This window comes from Papio anubis, chromosome 15 (genome assembly GCF_008728515.1).
Source record: "Papio anubis isolate 15944 chromosome 15, Panubis1.0, whole genome shotgun sequence".
Classification (NCBI taxonomy): Eukaryota; Metazoa; Chordata; class Mammalia; order Primates; family Cercopithecidae; genus Papio; species Papio anubis.
This window is the reverse complement of record NC_044990.1, coordinates 74348211-74367337: the sequence shown is the minus strand read 5'-3', so window position 1 is coordinate 74367337 and position 19127 is coordinate 74348211. Positions and strand designations below refer to the sequence as shown.

The 19127-nt window shown below is 35.9% G+C and overlaps 1 protein-coding gene across 9 annotated transcripts in view; it reads left to right on the top strand.

The window, feature by feature from the left end:
* The window catches only part of UGGT2 (UDP-glucose glycoprotein glucosyltransferase 2), a 274442-nt gene that overhangs the window by 181727 nt on the left and 73588 nt on the right, over positions 1 to 19127 (top strand). For 5 of the 9 annotated variants that reach the window (XR_002518478.2, XR_002518477.2, XR_002518479.2 and 2 more), the window contains 7 exons: positions 1932 to 2016; positions 5669 to 5754; positions 8534 to 8629; positions 9774 to 9858; positions 13438 to 13620; positions 15399 to 15559; positions 16188 to 16302. Coding sequence is in view for 3 of the 9 variants with exons in the window: in XM_017951364.3 (XP_017806853.1) it covers positions 1932 to 2016; positions 5669 to 5754; positions 8534 to 8629; positions 9774 to 9858; positions 13438 to 13620; positions 15399 to 15559; positions 16188 to 16302 (811 nt within the window). In the remaining 6 variants the exon portion in view is untranslated. The remainder of the gene's footprint in view (positions 1 to 1931; positions 2017 to 5668; positions 5755 to 8533; positions 8630 to 9773; positions 9859 to 13437; positions 13621 to 15398; positions 15560 to 16187; positions 16303 to 19127) is intronic. The other 4 variants (XR_002518481.2, XR_002518482.2, XR_002518480.2 and 1 more) reach the window with 3 other exon arrangements.

Here is a 19127-nt window from a genome sequence, read left to right as displayed (position 1 = left end):
TGAAAAATATGAGGCCAATCTGATTTACATTTCTTCTCTGAAAATATAAATGATTTTTTAGAATTTCAGGAGGCATATGTATGAGTGCTCTTTTTTATTAATCATGCTTTCTGACACATAGTGAATTCTTTCATTTTGAAGTAAATGGATTTTACTGAGATTCAGTATTCTCTTGAATCTCATTGAGAATATGAATTATTTGAATGCTTCCCTTTTTTCTGCATTAATGCCTTGTCAATGAAGTCCATTTCCTCTGACTGCTTAGCTTGTTGCCTTCATTTACGCTGCTCATTTTCCTCATGTATCCAGAGGTTTCAAGTGCTTGGCATTGTAGGTAAAGGTCTGATAGTACAGTGGTGAAGGGCTAGACTATCTAGACTAATTTGGATCTAGGATAATAATTGTACTTTCCTCAAAGGATGGTTGTGTGGATTAAGCGAGTGAGCATCTATGAAGTGCTTAAAACAGTGCCTGAAATAAAATGAGAACTCATCACCGTTACTACCTCTGCTACCTGATGGAAATGGAAAAAGATCTGCTTTAGAATTTGTCTAGGTCTAGCTGTAGTGCTATGCTAGCTGGCTTTATACTCTGGGTCTCAGTGGACAGGGGATTAAATGTCTAAAGTTGCCACTGCCCTTGAGCAGAGTTTGTGACTATAAGCAGCTGAAAGTTTTTAAGAAATTTGACAATATTTCTACAATACAAGTGAGATCCTTTTTTTTTTTCTTTTGCGGCAGGGTCTCTCTTGCCCAGACAGAAGTGCAATAGCACAATCACGGCTCACAGTTCACTGGAGCCTCAATCTGCCAATCTCAAGCAATCGTCCTACTTCGGCCTCCTAACTAGCTGGCCACCACAGGCACTGGCCACCACACCCAATGGCCACTACACAGCTAATTTTTTAAAAATTTTTGCAGAAACGAGGTCTTACTGTGTTGCCCAGGCTGGTCTCAAACTCCTGGACTCAAGTGATTCTCCCACCCCAGCCTCCCAAAGTGCTGGGATTACAGGCATAAGCCATCACACCTAGCTTCTTTCTGTTTTCTAGTAGTGATTGTTGGACAGAGTTCTGCCTGTTACTTTGGTTTAACCACCTGAACTCAGGAATTGGGAGTAAGAGAAAGTCAAAGACATGTCAGTCATGATAGTGCTAGACTCCCCAGCTGTTCATTTTGGAAAAATATTAAAAGTATATATTGTATATAACAACTCAAAAGTAGCTACTGATTTGACATCTGATTACTTCCCCTTCAACAAAATTCAACTTTATTGTAAATATGATAGAATTTTTTAGTCCATACCATAGTGAGAATGGTTTGAAAAAATAATTTTGGAGCACAATTGCCGTATTTGTTTAAGCAATTTTGAAAAAGGGAGAAAAAACTGCATTATATGTAATACAAAATGGAAACATTCAAGTGATGCAGATGGACATCATAGACACATTTTCAGTCTCATTAGTTTAACAATGTATTTCAAATTTTGGCATTTGAAAATGACTGGTGGATATTAAAAAGTTAGATAGTGTAGAACTCCGTTGATATATAAACAACTTTGAAGTGTAAAAAATTGTAATTATCATTGCAATATATCAGGGATATGAAAGATTTTAGTTTTGTGATAGTCTTGGTATATAACAGCAAAGATAAGCCGTAATTTGAATGTTCAGAGTGATTGGGTAGTGTTGAATTTAATGAGTTACTTTTGTACAATTTTAATGTGTACTAAGTTAAAATTTATTGGATAATTTTGAAAACTACAGCATATTATAGTATATCTTAATTGACTATAGAAACAGAAGAACATGATATATGCACTAGTGATTTTGGACTTATGTTTATTGCAAAATGAGTTTATTCTGTTATTTCTGACATCATAATTGTATGTCTGTTCTTAAATTAATTATGGACACATTTTTCTACTTTTAGGCATGAAGGAACTGACTCTCAAGCAGACCTAGAAGATATCATTGTTGTATTAAACAGCTTCAAAAGCAAGATACTGGAAGTAAAAGTATGTGGGGCAGAGGTTTTTATAGGCTTTGTTCTTAATATTAAGAATTATCTTCTTTGTTTTTTAATTAATTGATTTATTTTACAACTAACTTTACAATTTTACAACCTAAAATGTTATATTTGAACTCCAGCAGTAAAAAAAAGAAGAGGATTTAGTTCACAAAGGAAAACAGAACTTGAAGATAGAAGAGAAGGATTTTTTTTTACATTATGATAACTGTGAATATATCTACTAAATCTATCTGTAGCCAAATAATGTTACAAATTGGACTCTAGAGATGAGATCAGGAACATGCACTGAAAAATTAGTTCTAAAAAGAGAAGGTGATGTTTTTTAAAGAGGGAGAGAAAGGGAGTTTTTAATGATAGCAGATTTTGTTTGGACCAACCCACCTGCTTAAAACTAGTGAAAATATTAGATACAAGTTTTTAAAAATCTTAAAAACAATGAGGAACTGATAATCAGATAATAAGGATAATAAGGAAACACAAAACCAAAATTAAAGGGAAAATAAGAGTCTAGTGAAATAAGCAAGCACAGAAACTTCTCTTGACCCAAGGAAGCTACTGTTGTCCTGGGAACATTTTTCTGTCCTGTCACACTTTAAACTACCATTTTTATTTATTTTGATGGGTTAGGGAACAAAAATTAAAACCCAGAAACCCAAATAAAATAATCTATTAGAAGACCGTCTCTACAGTAAACTAGCTCTATTTTCAGGCTAAGGATGAAACATAAAAAATTATTCCTCATATTCTTTTCGTCCAAATTTGTGTCAGCTAAGTAGGCCAGGGAATCCGGAACCTTGAATTGGTACTAAAATCTTTCCAGATTGATAGGATATAGAGGTGTCTAGAAAAGACATCCATAAATCTATGGAATAAGATTACAATAGCCTAAGCTGCAAATCAAATTTTTCTGGTATAAAGGCCAACTCATAGTCAAAGTTAACCAACCAACAAAACCAGCAGAAACAGAAAACCGATACACAAAGACTCAAGATATTAGAATTATTAGAATAACCTCTGAAACAGCTGTACTTTTTTTAAAGAAATTAAAGATGAGTTTGAAAATAATTGCAGGGAACGTGAAACTATAAAACATGTATATCAGATTTTTTTAAAGTAGAACTTTGGAAACTGAGTAATACAATACCAAAATTAATAATTCAGTAGATAGCTTTAACATGCCTTAAGAGAAAATTAGCAAGTTGGGAGATAGGCCAGAAAAAGTATACCGAATGCAACAGAGACAGGAAAAAAAGAAAATATAGCAGAGAGCATTCACACACACACACACACACACACACACACATATACGCTAGTGTGAAAGTCTAAGATTACCAGTAGTGGATTTAAAACTGGCTCTGCCACTCACTAGCTATGTGACCTTGGATGGATTACTTAATCTCTTTCTGTGTCATTTCCTCATCTGTAAAATAGGGTTGACAATAGAATATACCTTACAGGACGGTTATGAAGATAAGATAAAGCACTTTATGAGTATTTGTTGGATAAATAAAATTAACCTAAATGGAATTTCAAAGATAATTAAAGAATGGAGTACAAGTAACATTTGAAGCAATAATGACTAAGAATTTTTATGAATTGATGAAAGATACCAATTACAAATATTCTACAACCTACCCATACCTAGGTCTTTTAGTAGTTTGTTTTTGTTTTTGTTTTTGTTTTGAGACAGAGTCTCACTCTGTTGCTCACCCTGGAGTGCAGTGGCCCGATATTGGCTTACTGCAGCCTCCATCTCCCAAGGTCAAGTGATCCTCCTGCCTCAGCCTCCTGAGTAACTGGGACCACAGGCATGTGCTACCACGCCTGGCTAATTTTTGTGTTTGCGTGTATTTTTTGTATTTTTAGTAGAGGTAGGGTTTCACTATGTTGGCCAGGCTGGTTTTAAACTCTTGACCTCGAGTGATCCACCCACCTCGGCCTCCCAGAGTGCTGGGATTACAGGCATGAGCTACCATGCCCGACCACCTTCAGTTTGTTTTCTAATAACACAGTTTTATCGCCTAACCATCTGTTTCTCAGAATTACAGTAAAAAGATAGAAAAACAGGAGAAAAGATAAGCAACATAGAGGATCAGCCCATGAAATCCAATAGTCTACTAAGAGGAATTCCAGAAACAACAGAGAAGATGGAGGAGGGAAAGTGTCCTAAAGCTGAGAGAGAAAAATGTTCATGTCAAAAGAGTCCACAAATTATGAAGTAGGATGAATGAAAATGGCCCATACAAGATTATAATAGCTACTAAGAAGGAAAAGTGCGTAACTGCAATAGAATGACACTTAACACTAGTATCAAAATTTCATTTTCAAAATACTTAGCTGTTAAAAGACAGCAAAAGCTTTCAGTGTTTTGAGGAAAATTATTTCGAACCCAAGATTGTGTATCTAGCCAAATTCTTAATCAAATGTGAAGGTAAAAAGTTAGTTTCTGAAGTATGAAGATTTAGAAAAATTATTTTTCATACACCTTCTTGGAGACATTTGGCAGTACAATGAAGATGAAAATCAAGATCAAGAAAGAAGATCAGTAGTTCAAGAAATGGTGAAACTAATCTGTAAACCAATGTAAGGAAAATCTAGAAAGAAACAGTTAATTGTTGAACTTTAAGAAAAATGTCTTCAGGTAGACAAGAATTCCAGACAATTAGATAACATGAGTAATAAACAGGAAAAGATTATGTCTGTGATAAAGAAGACATATTTATATATCTCCCCACAAGAAAAAATAAGGACCATGAAATTCCAGGAAAAAGTAGTTCTCTGCTGGTGGAATGTAAGAAAGGAAAATTAATCTGAACCAGCAAGAGTCTCCTGGGAGTGGCATGGTGACCATAGGAGGAAACTGTAACTATGCTGTACTATACTAAAACCATAACTGCACAGAGGAAATAGAGTTTTAGTAGATTTTCCGACTCTTCAATGGTTAATTTTTACACTGTCATAATGAACACTTTTTACTGATTTTCAAGTTTTAGAATCACCATAGCAAAATGCAACAGACACAATTATGTTTACTGAACTAAATATAAATGTCATCAGTATTTACAAATGCTAAAGTCAAGGTTTAACTAATGTAAGTTGGGAGGTAGACGGAAATCATAGAAATAGTAGTGTCCTTATAAACAGATTATACCCGAGAAACTGTTGGGATTGTGGGAATAAAAAAAGAGATTTAGATACTATTTAAAGTGACAAAAAATACTCAGTAGAAGAACTGAAGATAAACATATTACTACCAAAATTTCCAGACAAATAGGGAAAGGGAAGGATGACAATAAGTGAGCTATTCATCTGTCTTCACAAAGAGTAAATGATGTCTAAACTCTGAATTCAGAAATACTAGTAGATAATGCCTAAAGCTGATAAATTAGTAAACACAAGTGCAAGCACATTATTTAGCAATATGGAAGTAACCACCGAAGAAACTGAACAAAGAGGTTGAATTGATAGTTGAAGACCAGATTGTTTACAACGTTGTGCTAAGATATTGCCTGTCTTTGGTTACTGCAGCTGTCAATCTTAGATTTCTATGGGTAATCTCGCCCAGTATGTTTCACTTTCTAACCATACAGCACGATATTAAAGCAGCCAAATTCTAATCTTTTTGCCTTGCTCTCTAGGTGAAAAAAGAAACAGGCAAAATTAAGGAAGATATCCTTACCGATGAAGATGAAAAAACAAAAGGAATGTGGGATTCCATTAAAAGGTAATTACTAATGAATATTTTAACACATCGCTAGATTGATCCAGAAGTCTAGTATGTGGAAATTCCACAGGCAGTGAAAATTTAAGTAAAGCAAAGGTCCTCTAATCTAGGAGGGGTAAGATAAATACATAAATGTTACTACTATGTACAAGATAGGAAACTAGAGCTGTAAGACAGATGAAAATAAAATACTGGACAAACCAATGGAGAAAAATTATACATCCACTTACAAGGAACCTCAGGAAATACTCCTTGATGAAGTGTGTGGCAAAGATCTGTTTTAAAGGACAAGACAGGATTTCAAAAGTTAAAGATTGAGTGAAGGCGGTTACATGAAGGCAGAAAGATTGGATATGTTCCTCAAAGAAAAGAAAATAGCCTAGCTAGCTGCAACTTGAAAATAATAGGGACTGTTTATATTAGATTGATACCTATACTGTTTTATTGTTAGTTTAAAAAGGAACACAGGCCAGGCGTTGTGACTCACACCTATAATCCTAACACTTTGAGAGGTGATGACAGGAGGATTGCTTGAGCCCAGGAGTTCAAGGCTAGCCTGGGCAACATAGTGAGACCCTGTGTCTACAAAAAGTTTAAAAATTATCTAGTCACAGTGGCATGTATCTGTAGTTCCAGTTACTCAGAAGGCTGAGTTGGGAGAATTGCTTGAGTCTGGGAGGTCAAAGCTGCACTAAGTCAAGATTACAACACTGCACTCCAGCCTAGGTGACAGAGTGAGACCCTGTCTTGAAAAACAAACCTACATAAGGAATATATTGACAGATATCTAAAGAATCCAGGAGTATACCTGGCATTGGCCATTGGGTGATGTGGTGTGGATACAGTCTTTCTCCATCTCTTAGGTCTACTCTTTCTGTGTCTCCTCCATTTTAAGATAGACTTTTAAAATTAAAAGTTTACTATTTCCAGTGGAAGGAAAATGCCTCTTTCCAAACAGTTCCAGTAAAAGTTCCAAGGCTGATTCATGGGTCCAACTATAGCTATGTGTCCCAAACTGAACTGATTTCTGTGACTCTGATAACCAAGCGTGAGTCATATGCCTACTTCTAGAACTGGTGGGAAAGCCTGTCCCACCTAAACCTCATAGGATGAGATGAGAGGAGGAATGATTCCCCCCGAAATACCAGGTTGTTACTAGAAGGGGAACAGGTGTTCGGTGAGCAAAAACAAAAGCTGTCTCCTGTAGATGCATGTTGTAAAGAACTTTGAATGTCCATTTTAGAGATTTGAACCCTATGTGAGCTATGATGGCAAACCATTAATCATTTTGATCAAAGATAAGAAATAGAAATGTTAGCCAAAATAGATTCAACAACTTAAACATATTTGGTTATACTAGTCAAAAACACTTCCATCATTTTGGATTTTGCCCAGTTTAAGCCTCTTTTTCTATAGTTGACTCCTTGTTTGGTAAGAAAAATCATGTTACTGTCACAGTGTGTGCTTTGAACAAGTTACTGAAAAAGGATTGAGGCCACTCATTGAGATGATTTAGAGGGTAGGTATGTTTGACAGGGGATAATGGAATAGAATCTGAACAATTTTAAGAGTATCCATCTAAGAGCTTCCATTAAAATTAGAAGGTAGAGATAAGAATGATTGAAGATAACTGTTTAATTATGGTATAGCCACTTGCTATATAAAAAGGATACCAAAAACGAAATATAGCCGCTTGCTATATAAAAAGGATACAAAAAACAAAATGCTTTGTTAGAAACAGAGATGGTAAGTTTTTGGGACGTTAACTGCTCCAGATACATAGTATTGTGTGTCTTATGATGCTTTGATTTTTTTCGTCTTAGTTTTAGTTCTAACTTAGAATGATTATTTTTTCTTGCCACTGAATCAACTTCTTTCCTTATTTGGGAGATTACAAGATTTGAAAAATGCTTCTGTCTATAACAATCTATATTTTGCAAAATACCTTTAATGATGACTGTAAGTTTACCAAATTTTATTCATTCTAAATATCTGTTTATATAAAAATACTTTAAAATGTTTAGGAAGAAAAAGATGAATTTGTACTTTATGAATACTGTAAATAAAAGATTCAGTCATTTTTGTATATGAAATGGGCCTATACAAAAATGAAATGGAGGTGGTCTAACTCCAAAAATGTAATGAAAATGACAACTGGGCCCAGATGACGCTACCATGATATAAACCAGGGAGTAGACATGGCTCCCTAGTGCTTTCTTTGTCATGGAAATCATCCACAGTACCAAGAGGGTATTCCATACCCTGCGTGGAGGAGAAAATCTGCTTGGTCAGAGGAGCTCCAAATTGTAGATGGTGGTTTAAAAATATTTTAGCGTTGGTGAGCCCCATCAGCAGCACTCAGACACCTACCCTGTTACCACATACATTCTTGCTGTGCTATAGTTCCACACTTCCGCATTCTGTTCCTTCCCTCATTATTGGCCTGTTTAAAGTTTCAGTACACTAGATATGGCCATGTCAAGCTGTAATTCATTCTTTGTTCCGAAAACAACCTTTGGCAACTCACAGAAATTAAAAAATAACAGCCCATTCACCTAGAGACAATATAATTATATTCCATATTGCAAATTTAAAAAAAAGCTCATAAAGCTTCAAATGATACTGTCAAATATTTTAATATTAGTTTGTAAATATTATAGTGTTTATAGCTTAACTATTTTGAAATACATTTCTATATTTATTGCTTATATTTAGTATTTAGGCATACAATGTTTCCATATGTATGTTTAAGAAATGTCAATTACTTTTTTATTCCAAGTTTCACAATAAGGTTGCATAAAGAAGAAAAAAAGGAAAAAGATGTCCTAAACATTTTTTCAGTTGCTTCTGGTCATTTATATGAACGTTTTTTAAGGTAGGTATATTTTTTAACTTTATATTTTGAAGAAGAAATATTTACATGGTTCAAATTTCAAAAAAAGTAAAGGAATATACACTGGGGGAAAAAAAAATTCCCGCCTCTGTTTCCTTGATACGCAATTCCTTTTCTCACAGGAAACCCATAGTATTATTTTTACATCCTGCTAAAGAGAGACACACACACACGTAAATATATATATGTGTGTATATTTATTTATTTATTTATTTATTTCAGTTTTTTAAGTCCTTTTACCCAAATAGTAACAAAGAGCATACTGATTTACACCTTGCTTTTTTTTTTTTACTTAAAATTCTGAAGTAAGTATATTTAAATATGAAATTTCATGAGTTTTGGCTTGATTTGAAATATTGGTTTTCTTCAAGGCTAGCAAATAGACATTTTGGATAGGTAAGAATATATATACACACACACACGATATATATATATTTACTTACTATATATATACAGTACTTACTATATACAGTATTTACTATATATACATATATATATAATTTACTATAGTAAATTATCCTTTTCCAGTGAAGAAAACCTTGTTTTACAAAAGGAAGGGAATGAGGGGAGAAATGCATATTGCAAAGTACAAAAGGCTATTTTTAAACAGTTAGTATAGAAAGGTCACAGAGAATAACTCAAAAATATTTGAATTGTAGCACTGATACATTAAAATGGAACTTTAGATTCATTTGTATCCTTTCCATTCAGAGGTTTAGGTTAGCAAACTACATGACCCATCCAGTGAATTCGTCAATATAGATAGATCATTCAGCTCTTCAGGGTTTGCAGACTTATTATTAATCACACAGTCATAGACAGCTGGGCCCAAATGAAGCTACCATGATGTATATGTATTCATCCTTATACATTACATACTTGATAAACCATATTTTAGTTTGTTTCTTCACATTTCATTGTGAAAACCTTCTAATTTATACCTTCAATTATTTAAAAGCCTTTAAAAAGACCTATGTAACAAACCTGTATGTTCTGCACATGTATCCCAGAACTTAAAGTGAAATTTTAAAAATTAAAATTAAATTTTAAAAAACACTTCAAGGTTAAAAAAAAATGAACTCCTGTTACTGTTAACGTATATTGGGTTTAATATTCTTTTATACAGAATTATGATGCTTTCTGTTTTGCGTAACACCAAAACACCAGTGAAATTCTGGTTGCTAAAAAATTATCTCTCACCGACATTTAAAGTAAGTACATAGCTTTTTTTGTAGAATGGTTAATGTTTGAATAGTAAATTATTTGTATCATTGTAAGTTTATATGATGTTTCTCTTTTCAGAATGAGCTTTTTGAAATGTATATTTTAAAGACTTTTTAATAAATTTTAAAATAGTATTTAGTATTTTCATGTAGCTTAAGAAAAATTCTGTGCACTTTTTATTTAGAGATGTTCAAAGGAGAGGACAGTAGAAGACTATATTTTTAAGTAAAATCAAAATCAGAATGACTAGTAGTTTTTCATGATAATGAATAATTAAATACAATTTGGCAATGGAAAATATATACAGATTTTCAATTAAGAGAAATGGATTCTGTCATTTTTGCGAAGATAGGCAGAAACAGTAGTAGTATCAAGAAAATACAGACTATGCCTATACCATAGAAAATAGTTTTACAGTACTGAAAACAAAAAAACTCTTTCGTCTGTGTAGTGCATTGATTGCTGGGCACCAGGATCTGAGGCATTTTATATTTAGAAGATTTCAGGTGATCAACATCTATTACCCTTTACTCAGAGGCCCCATACACCTGCTACAAAGTATACTCTGTTTCTTCCTATTCTCCCTACAGCATAATCAAATTCCATGAAATTTAGTGTCTCCACAGCAATTTGGTGTCTCATTCACCAGCATTTCAAATGAGTTTTTTTTTTTCTTCTAGACCCAAAGCAGTGGGAAAACAGAAGTAAAACTAGCCAGGCATGCTTTTATTCCTTAATATTTCTAGGCATGATGCCAAGTGTTTAACTCACGTTATTCAATTGTTTTTCATAACAATCCCACGTGATAAGAAAACCAAAATTCAAAAATTACGTAACTAGCTTTCACAGTTGAGAGGTACCTGAGACCACTTTTAGATTCAATAACTTACTAGAAGGATTCATAAAACTGCAGAAAACAGCTATGCTCACAGTTTTTATAGCAAAAGGACACAAATAAAATCAGCAAAAGGAAGAGATGCTTAGGATAGGGTCCGGGGAGACCAGACACAAAGTTAACAATTGTCCTCTCCCAGTAGAATCCACTCCCAGTGGATAGCACTTATTTCTTCCAGCAACAGTGTGTGAGGGTACTCATGGAGTGTTGCCAACCAGGGAAGCTCATTCAAACTTTGGGGTCCAGAGTTTTCATTAAGGATCAGCTTTGTGGACTTGGCTAACAGCCTGCATAGCTAACCTTAGCCTCTAACCCCTTCAGATGTTGAACTGATGCCTTGTGGCCCAAGGTCCTCACTACAGATAACATCATTAGCATACAATATCTAGTGTGGTCCAAGGTCTGCAGGTAAACATAGACATTCTTATTAGTCAGGAAATTCCAAGAGTAGAGGGTATTTCCTGGGAGATAAGGTGAAGGGCCATACTTTTCTTTGAGCAAGAATCATCCTTTATAGGATAGGCCTCAGATGAAACAGCTAATTAGAAACACAGCTGAGATTTGAACCCACGCATTCAGACCTCAGGTACTTAACCTTATGTGACAGCCCATTTCCCCTCTACCACCAACAGTGTCTCCTCCTATGCTCATTTGACAGTAGGAAAACAAAACAAAACAAAAACAAACAACAACAAAAAAAAAAACAGAAAAGGAACCCATAAATATAGAAAATAAGTTATACTATTTTTCTAATTTTTAACATATTATCCTAGTAATCAGACACTGAATAAGGGAGTATTTAACCCTAAATAGACTTAAATAGAAAAATCTAAAGATTCTCTTAGCAGGAAAAGATATTATTCACCAGAACAATAGTGCTAGTCTGGATTAGAAAGTCTTGTTCCACTGCATGGCCAAAGGAAATACTGTATTTGAAGTAGTATTTTCCTTCTTTTTGTGATGTGTTTCTTTCTTTCAAAATTTTTCTTTTGAAAACTTTTTAGTGAAATATAACATATACTCAGAAAAGTGCACAAATCATGAAATGTAGCTTTGGAGTTTTACAAACTCAAACATCTGTGTAAACCAGCAGCCAGATGCAGAAGCCGCTAGGTACTTTAGATTTGTTCCTACCAGTTTAGAAAAGTCATACCTCCTCTCTTCATTCAAATATTTGCTAAAATTATACGTACTTAGGCATAATTCTTTTCTGACAGCACTATGCAAACTATAATTCCCTCTTCCTTTTTATTTTTCTTCATAGCACTTTTTTTCTGTAGATAACTTAATAGTTTATGTCTACCTACCTCCTCTAAAATACACGCCTCATGAAGGCCATAATTTGTATTTCTTTTGTTCACTAATGTACCCTTAGATCCTAGAACAGTGCCTGTTTCAGTGAATATTTTAACACATATTTAATGATGAAAAAATATTCTTTTTAGTTTATCTGAATGTTTTATTTTATTTTGAAACCAAAACAATGACTCCTAGCAGCTGTTGTACCCATAATTTCGAGATTTCACAGATAAAATTGGTGCTTCTTGCATTTAAAAAAAATTTTAAATCTACATTTTTCTTATAAAATCAGAGAAAAAAATTAAACATATAACCAGCAACTAGTTTCAAGTCAGAATCAAGAGATAAAATGCAAATTTCTATATTTATTCATCTTTTCCAGCTCCTTTTTCATTCTCTCAATATTTGAGCTCTTGAACTAAATTTAGCCCACAGTATATTTCATTAACTGCTTCTGCTTTAAACAGGGAATAAGCTACTTCTAATCCTATAAGATAGTGAATCGAATATGAAATATTCAGACCATAATCACTACTTTATATTTTTAAACCTTTAATTAAATAATGATATATCTCAAACATGAAGCTCCTGTATAGAATCTAATTTATCAGCTTAGAACTTATTTTGTGTTTTTTGTATCCTCTCTTCATCTTTACATCTGTGACCAACCAACCCATTGACATATACATGAACTATTTGATATGTAGGTGTTCCAAGATCCAGAGGCTTTATTTTTAAAGTCAGTTTTCTCAAGGCAGATGTTAACAATAAAAGTATGGGAACATTTACCTTCCATTAATGTTTGTTAAATAATATAGTGCACTTATTTTTTTTTTTTTTTTTGAGACGGAGTCTCGTGCTGTGTCACCCAGGCTGGAGTGCAGTGGCGCGATCTCGGCTCACTGCAAGCTCCGCCTCCCAGGTTCAGGCCATTCTCCTGCCTCAGCCTCCGAGTAGCTGGGACTACAGGCGCCCGCCACCACGCCCGGCTAGTTTTTTTTTTGTATTTTTAGTAGAGACGGGGTTTCACCATGTTAGCCAGGATGGTCTCGATCTCCTGACCTCGTGATCCGCCCGCCTCGGCCTCCCAAAGTGCTGGGATTACAGGCTTGAGCCACCGCGCCCGGCCAAGTGCACTTATTTTTAGTGACATTAAATTATATAGTTTTATTTATACTTGTGTTTTCATATTTGTTAACATTTTATTATTTCTCATTAATAAGTATGTTATAGAAGTAGTATTTAGACATTTTGCCTATTAGTTGATAGCAATTTATAGGAAACTTTACCTTTTTAATGTTAACTTTTTTCTCTAAAACAAAACTACTTTCTCTTGAACATATTGTTTGATTTTGTGTGTGTGTGTTTTTAGGAAGTAATTCCTCATATGGCTAAAGAATATGGATTCCAATATGAACTAGTTCAATATAGGTGGCCCCGTTGGCTTCGTCAACAGACTGAAAGACAAAGAATTATTTGGGGTTACAAAATTCTTTTCCTTGATGTTCTTTTCCCACTAGCAGTGGACAAAATCATTTTTGTTGATGCTGACCAGGTAATAAGATTAACTACTGTTTTTAGTAATACTGAAACATTTTTTACACTTCTGTCTTAATATAGAAATTAATTCATGTTGCTTATGTTTATTATCTTCATTACAGTGCTTAAGATATGATTGTGATATATAAGCAAAGTATCTTTAAAAACAAAAAGTCAGAACTCCAGGGGAAAATTGGAAGCATTGTAAGAAGTACCAGTTATTATTTAGGACATGGAAGTTTTCTCTCTGAAGTAGTAGTTTTTACATTTGCGAACTAAAACAAATACTTATATTAGTCATAATAAGAGTAATTAAATGAATTCCTGTAAAGTATGAGCTGATATTTGTTTAAAATTAGCAATTTCTGCTTGCTAGAAAAGCTAGCAGTTCATACAACTCTTATTCTTCCACCTTCAACAGCATTCTTTCGCATTCAACCAATAACCAAATTCTCATCACTCTTATCACTTAAGGAAAAGAGCATTTTAAATTTGGCCAACTTATGCCTGTAGTCTCAGCACTTTTGGAGGCTAAGGTGTGGAGGAAAGCTTGAGCCTAGGAATTCAAGGTCACAGTGAGCTATAATCATGCCACCGCACTCCAGCCTGAGTGACACAGTGAGACCCTATCTCTAAAAATAAAAGCAAATACATTTGGCCAAAAAAAACCCAAAAAACCCAAGGCCCTCTGCTTTCAAAATTTATATGTCCAAAAATTATGGCTTTTTCTTTTTTCCCCTTTGCATTGCTTTTGAATCATTAGTGGAAAAAAAATATTTGAAAATACACAGAATTTCTAAGAAAAAGGTAATATGTAAATGAAAATATAAATTAAATGGATAAGTTAGAATTTATGTGGAACAAAAAGTATATTTTCAAGTTTATATTAGAATGTACTCATATTCTAAACTCTTATTATTTTTGTACTCTATTCCAAATTGATAAATATGAAACATTACAATGTAAACTAAGAAAATAGCATTTCTAAACACACTTTTTAAGAGACAGGATCTCACTCTGTCATCCAGGCTGGAGTGCAGTGGCACAGTCATAGCTTACTGCAGCCTCAGACTCCTGCGTTCGAGCCATCCTCCCACCTCAGCATCCTAGGAGCTGGAACTCCAGATGCACACCCCCACACCTGGCTAATTTTTTTTTTTTTGTACAGACGGGGTCTCACTATGTTGCCCAGGCTGGTCTCAAACTTCTGGCCTCAAGCAATCCTCCCATCTTAGACCCACACATAATATCTAATATGATTCTTTCTCCTACCTTTCCTTCAACGTGTACACTAATATTTCTGTAGGAGGCTTGAGTGTATTCAAAAATAACATTGATATTATTTCATTCAAGCTATTTAGAATAATTGGGAGATTTTTCTTTATAATTCAAACTTAACACTTGTCAATATACAATAATGGAGATTTGCCATGGAATGATTTTGTTATTCATACATGGAGAGACTAAGAGCTCTGCGCTTATGTAATATTTAACCCCTTTCCCAAATATCTGATTCGTAAAGTGACTTGCTTATAAATGATACAACAAAATATTCTTGTTGGTGGGTAAGACCACTGTCTTAAAGACTAGGAATATAAATTTTAGTTTACCTTTAACCTGTAAGGGCAAGAGGAAAAAATGTTAAATTCAGTAAATTCATATTACGTGAAAGCACTGTGAGGAAAATACAGCTCTTTGGATTTCTGTAATAGGATAATAATGATTTAAGATTTCCATAAAAAAGGCTTATGTTATTTTACAGTGTTTATCAGACAGCCTATTTTACTTATTTAGATTGTGAGACATGATCTAAAAGAACTTCGAGATTTCGATCTGGGTGGAGCTCCTTATGGGTATACTCCATTTTGTGATAGCCGCAGGGAAATGGATGGATATCGTTTCTGGAAAACAGGATACTGGGCATCACATCTTTTAAGACGGAAATACCATATCAGGTAAGAAAAGTCATACCCTTACCATTTAGTAAATAATGTATTGAAATACAATTTTCAGTTTTCTTAAAAATTATGCAATAAAAGCAACCAATTACATAGTGTTCATTCCATGCCAGTCACTCTTGTAAACCTTTACGTATATTAAGTCATAAAATCTTTGTGACAATCTTGAGATAGTGTTGTCTCCATTTTGTAGATGTGGAAACGAAGGCATATAGCATTTATGTAACTTGCCCAGGCTTACCCTGCTAATATATAACTGAGCTAGGAGTTAAACCCAAGTAATATGGCTCCTAACTACTCCAGAAGATTTAAACTTGGTTTGTGAAATAAAATTGAGATTATATCATCAGTGCCTCATGGCCTTTTGTAAGGCCATGAGTTTCATGACAGCTTGGAAAAGCTTGGGGTGACCCTAAAAGATTATGGGTTCTATCAAAATTAAAACAAACTTAAAACTCCTGGGAAACAGTATGAGACATTAGGAGCAAATCTACGAAAGGATTAATTGTTATTAGATCTTAGGATATCTGTACTTAATACCGTCACTGTAGACATTCATTGGAGGAAAGTAAAACTAAAGCTACATAGACAACATAGGCTATCAAGAAGTAATTCATTTTTGCAGTGCTTTATATGTAGTGGATCTCAAGAAGTTCAGGAGAATTGGAGCAGGTGACAGGCTCAGGGGCCAGTACCAAGCTCTCAGCCAAGATCCAAACAGTCTTTCAAACCTAGATCAGGTAAGTAAAATGTTAACAGAATAATTTTCAGTGTGTATACATAGACTGTTCCAACTCCCTGCTCATAAACTTTAAAGTCTTATATTTTGAGCTTTTTTCTCAAGTTTCTGATGTTTATGTAATTGTCTATTGGATATCTCTACTTATACATAATTTTTTCACCTCAAGCTCAACATTTTCAAAACTAATAGTATTTTATCCTCACTTTTCCATTCTCAAACCTCTTCTTTCTACTTTATGCCCTGTTTTAGTTACCCTCTGTATTAGTCCATTCTCACTGCTAATAAAGATAAACCCAAGACTGGGTAATTTATAAAGGAAAGAGGTTTAATTGACTCACAGTTCTGCATGGCTAGGGAGGCCTCAGGAAACTTACAATCATGGCGGAAGGGGAAGCAAACATGTCCTTCTTCACATAGTAGCAGGAGAGAGAATGAGTGCCCAGTTGAAGGGGGAAACCCCTTTTAAAACCATTGGGGGGCGGGGGCGGGGGCGGAGCAAGATGGCCGAATAGGAACAGCTCCAGTCTCCAACTCCCAAGGCAAGCGACACAGAAGACCGGTGATTTCTGCATTTTCGACTGAGGTACTGGGTTCATCTCAATTAGGAGCCCATGCAATCGGTGGTGGTCAGTTGCTGCAGCCCGACCAGCGAGAGTTGAAGCAGGGCGCAGGCATTGCCTCACCTGGGAACCCGCATAAAGGGAATCCTTCCTAGCCAGGGGAACTGAGACACACAACACCTGAAAATCGGTAACTCCCACCCCACACGTTTTAAGCAAACAGGCACACCAGGAGATTATATCCCACACCTGGCCGGGAGTGGTCCCACGCCCAGCCGAGCCCCTCATTGGCGTACAGCACCGCTATCTCGCACGGCAGCAGCTGGTAGGCAGGGAGGGGGCGCCTGCCATTGCTGGTGCCTTGCGCAGGGCAAACAACCGCCTGAAGCTTCTGAACTATGGAGCTCACGGGCAGCTCAAGAAACCTGCCTGTCTCTGTAGACTCCACCTCTGGGGACAGGGCACAGTAAACACAACAGCAGCAGAAACTCTCTATGATGCAAAACGACTTCTGGTCTGGACAGCTTTGAAGAGAAGGGCCGGGATCTCCCAACATGGAGGTTGGAGATCTGAGAAGGGACAGACTGCTGCTCAAGGGGTCTCTCGACCTCAGAGTAGCCTAATCTGAGACATCCCCCACTAGGGCAGTCTGACACCCCACACCTCATGGTGCGAGTATACCCCTGATGGCAGCTTCCAAAGCAAGAATCAGACAGGTACACCTCGCTGTTCAGCAATATTCTATCTTCTGCTCGCCTCCTGATACTCCAGGCAAACAGGGTCTGAGTGGACTCAAGCAATCTCCAACAGACCTACAGCTGAGGGTCCTGGATCATTAGAAGGAAACTATCAAACAGGAAGTACACCTATACCAAACCCCATCAGTACGCCACCATCATCAAAACACCAGAGGCAGATTAAAACCAATAAAGATGGAAAAAGCAGTGGTAAAGTTGAAATTCAAAATAAGTTCGCGATCTCCTGCGAGCTGTGCCCTGCGCAACGGATCAAAGCTGACTGAGAATGACTTTGACGATGAAGGAAGGTCAACCACCAACCCTCTAGAGTTTTGGTATGAGGAAATTACGACTGAAAAAGGAAGAAACTGGGGCACCTTGGGTGCAAGTGAGAACACGGGCTGTATAATTAATGCAGAGAGGGTCCTAAACCAAACAAAAGAGATGAAAACCATGACACGAAAGAAATACGCGGACAAATGCAATAAGCTTCAGTAACCCGACTCCGGATCAACTGGTTGTTAGCATCAGCCACGACATCAAATGAACGAAATGAAGCGAAGAGAAACCAAAAGAAAAAAGAAGAAAAGAAATGAACAAAGCCCGCGCAGCGGCACCGCGTAAAAGACCAAATCTATCGTCTGATTGGGGTGCCTGCGCGAGGGGTACCGGAACCAAGTTGGAAACACTTCAGGATACTTCACCAGGAGAACTTCCCCAACCCAGTAGGGCAGGCCAACATTCAAATCCAGGAACAGAGAACGCTTACAAAGATACTCCTCGAGAAGAGGCAACCCAGACACATAATTGCCAGATTCACCAAAGTTGAAATGAAGGAAAAAATCTTATGGGCAGCCAGAGAAAGGCCATCGCCAGGCAGCCCATCGGACTAACAGATCTTGTCGGCAAAACTGCACAAGCCAGAAGAGAGGGGGACCATTCAACATTCTTAAAGAAAAGAATTTTAAACCCAGAATTTCATATCCAGCCAAACTAAGTTTCATAAGTGAAGGAGAGAAATAAAATCCTTTTCAGATAAGCAAATGCTTAGAGATTTTGTCACCACTAGGCCTGCCTTTTAGCAAGAGACCCAGCAGCACTAAACATGGAAAGGAACAACTGGTACCCAGCCATTGCAAAACATGCCAAAATGTAAAGACCATCGAAGCTAGGGGAAGAAACTGCATCAACTAACGAGCAAAATAACCAGTTAATATCATAATGGCAGGATCAAGTTCACACATAACAATCTTAACCTTAAATGTAAATGGACTAAATGCTCCAATTAAAAGACACAGACTGGCAAACTGGATAAAGAGTCATAATCTGCATCGCAGTCTGTTGTATTCAGTGGCGACCCATCTCACACGTGGAGACATTACAGGCTCAAATAAACTGATATAAAGATTTCACATACCGAGAAAATGTTACAGGAAGCTGCAAATCCTAGTCTCATAAAACAGACTTTAAACCATCAAAGATCAAAAGAGACAAGAAGGCCACATACGGTGAAAGGGATCAATCTC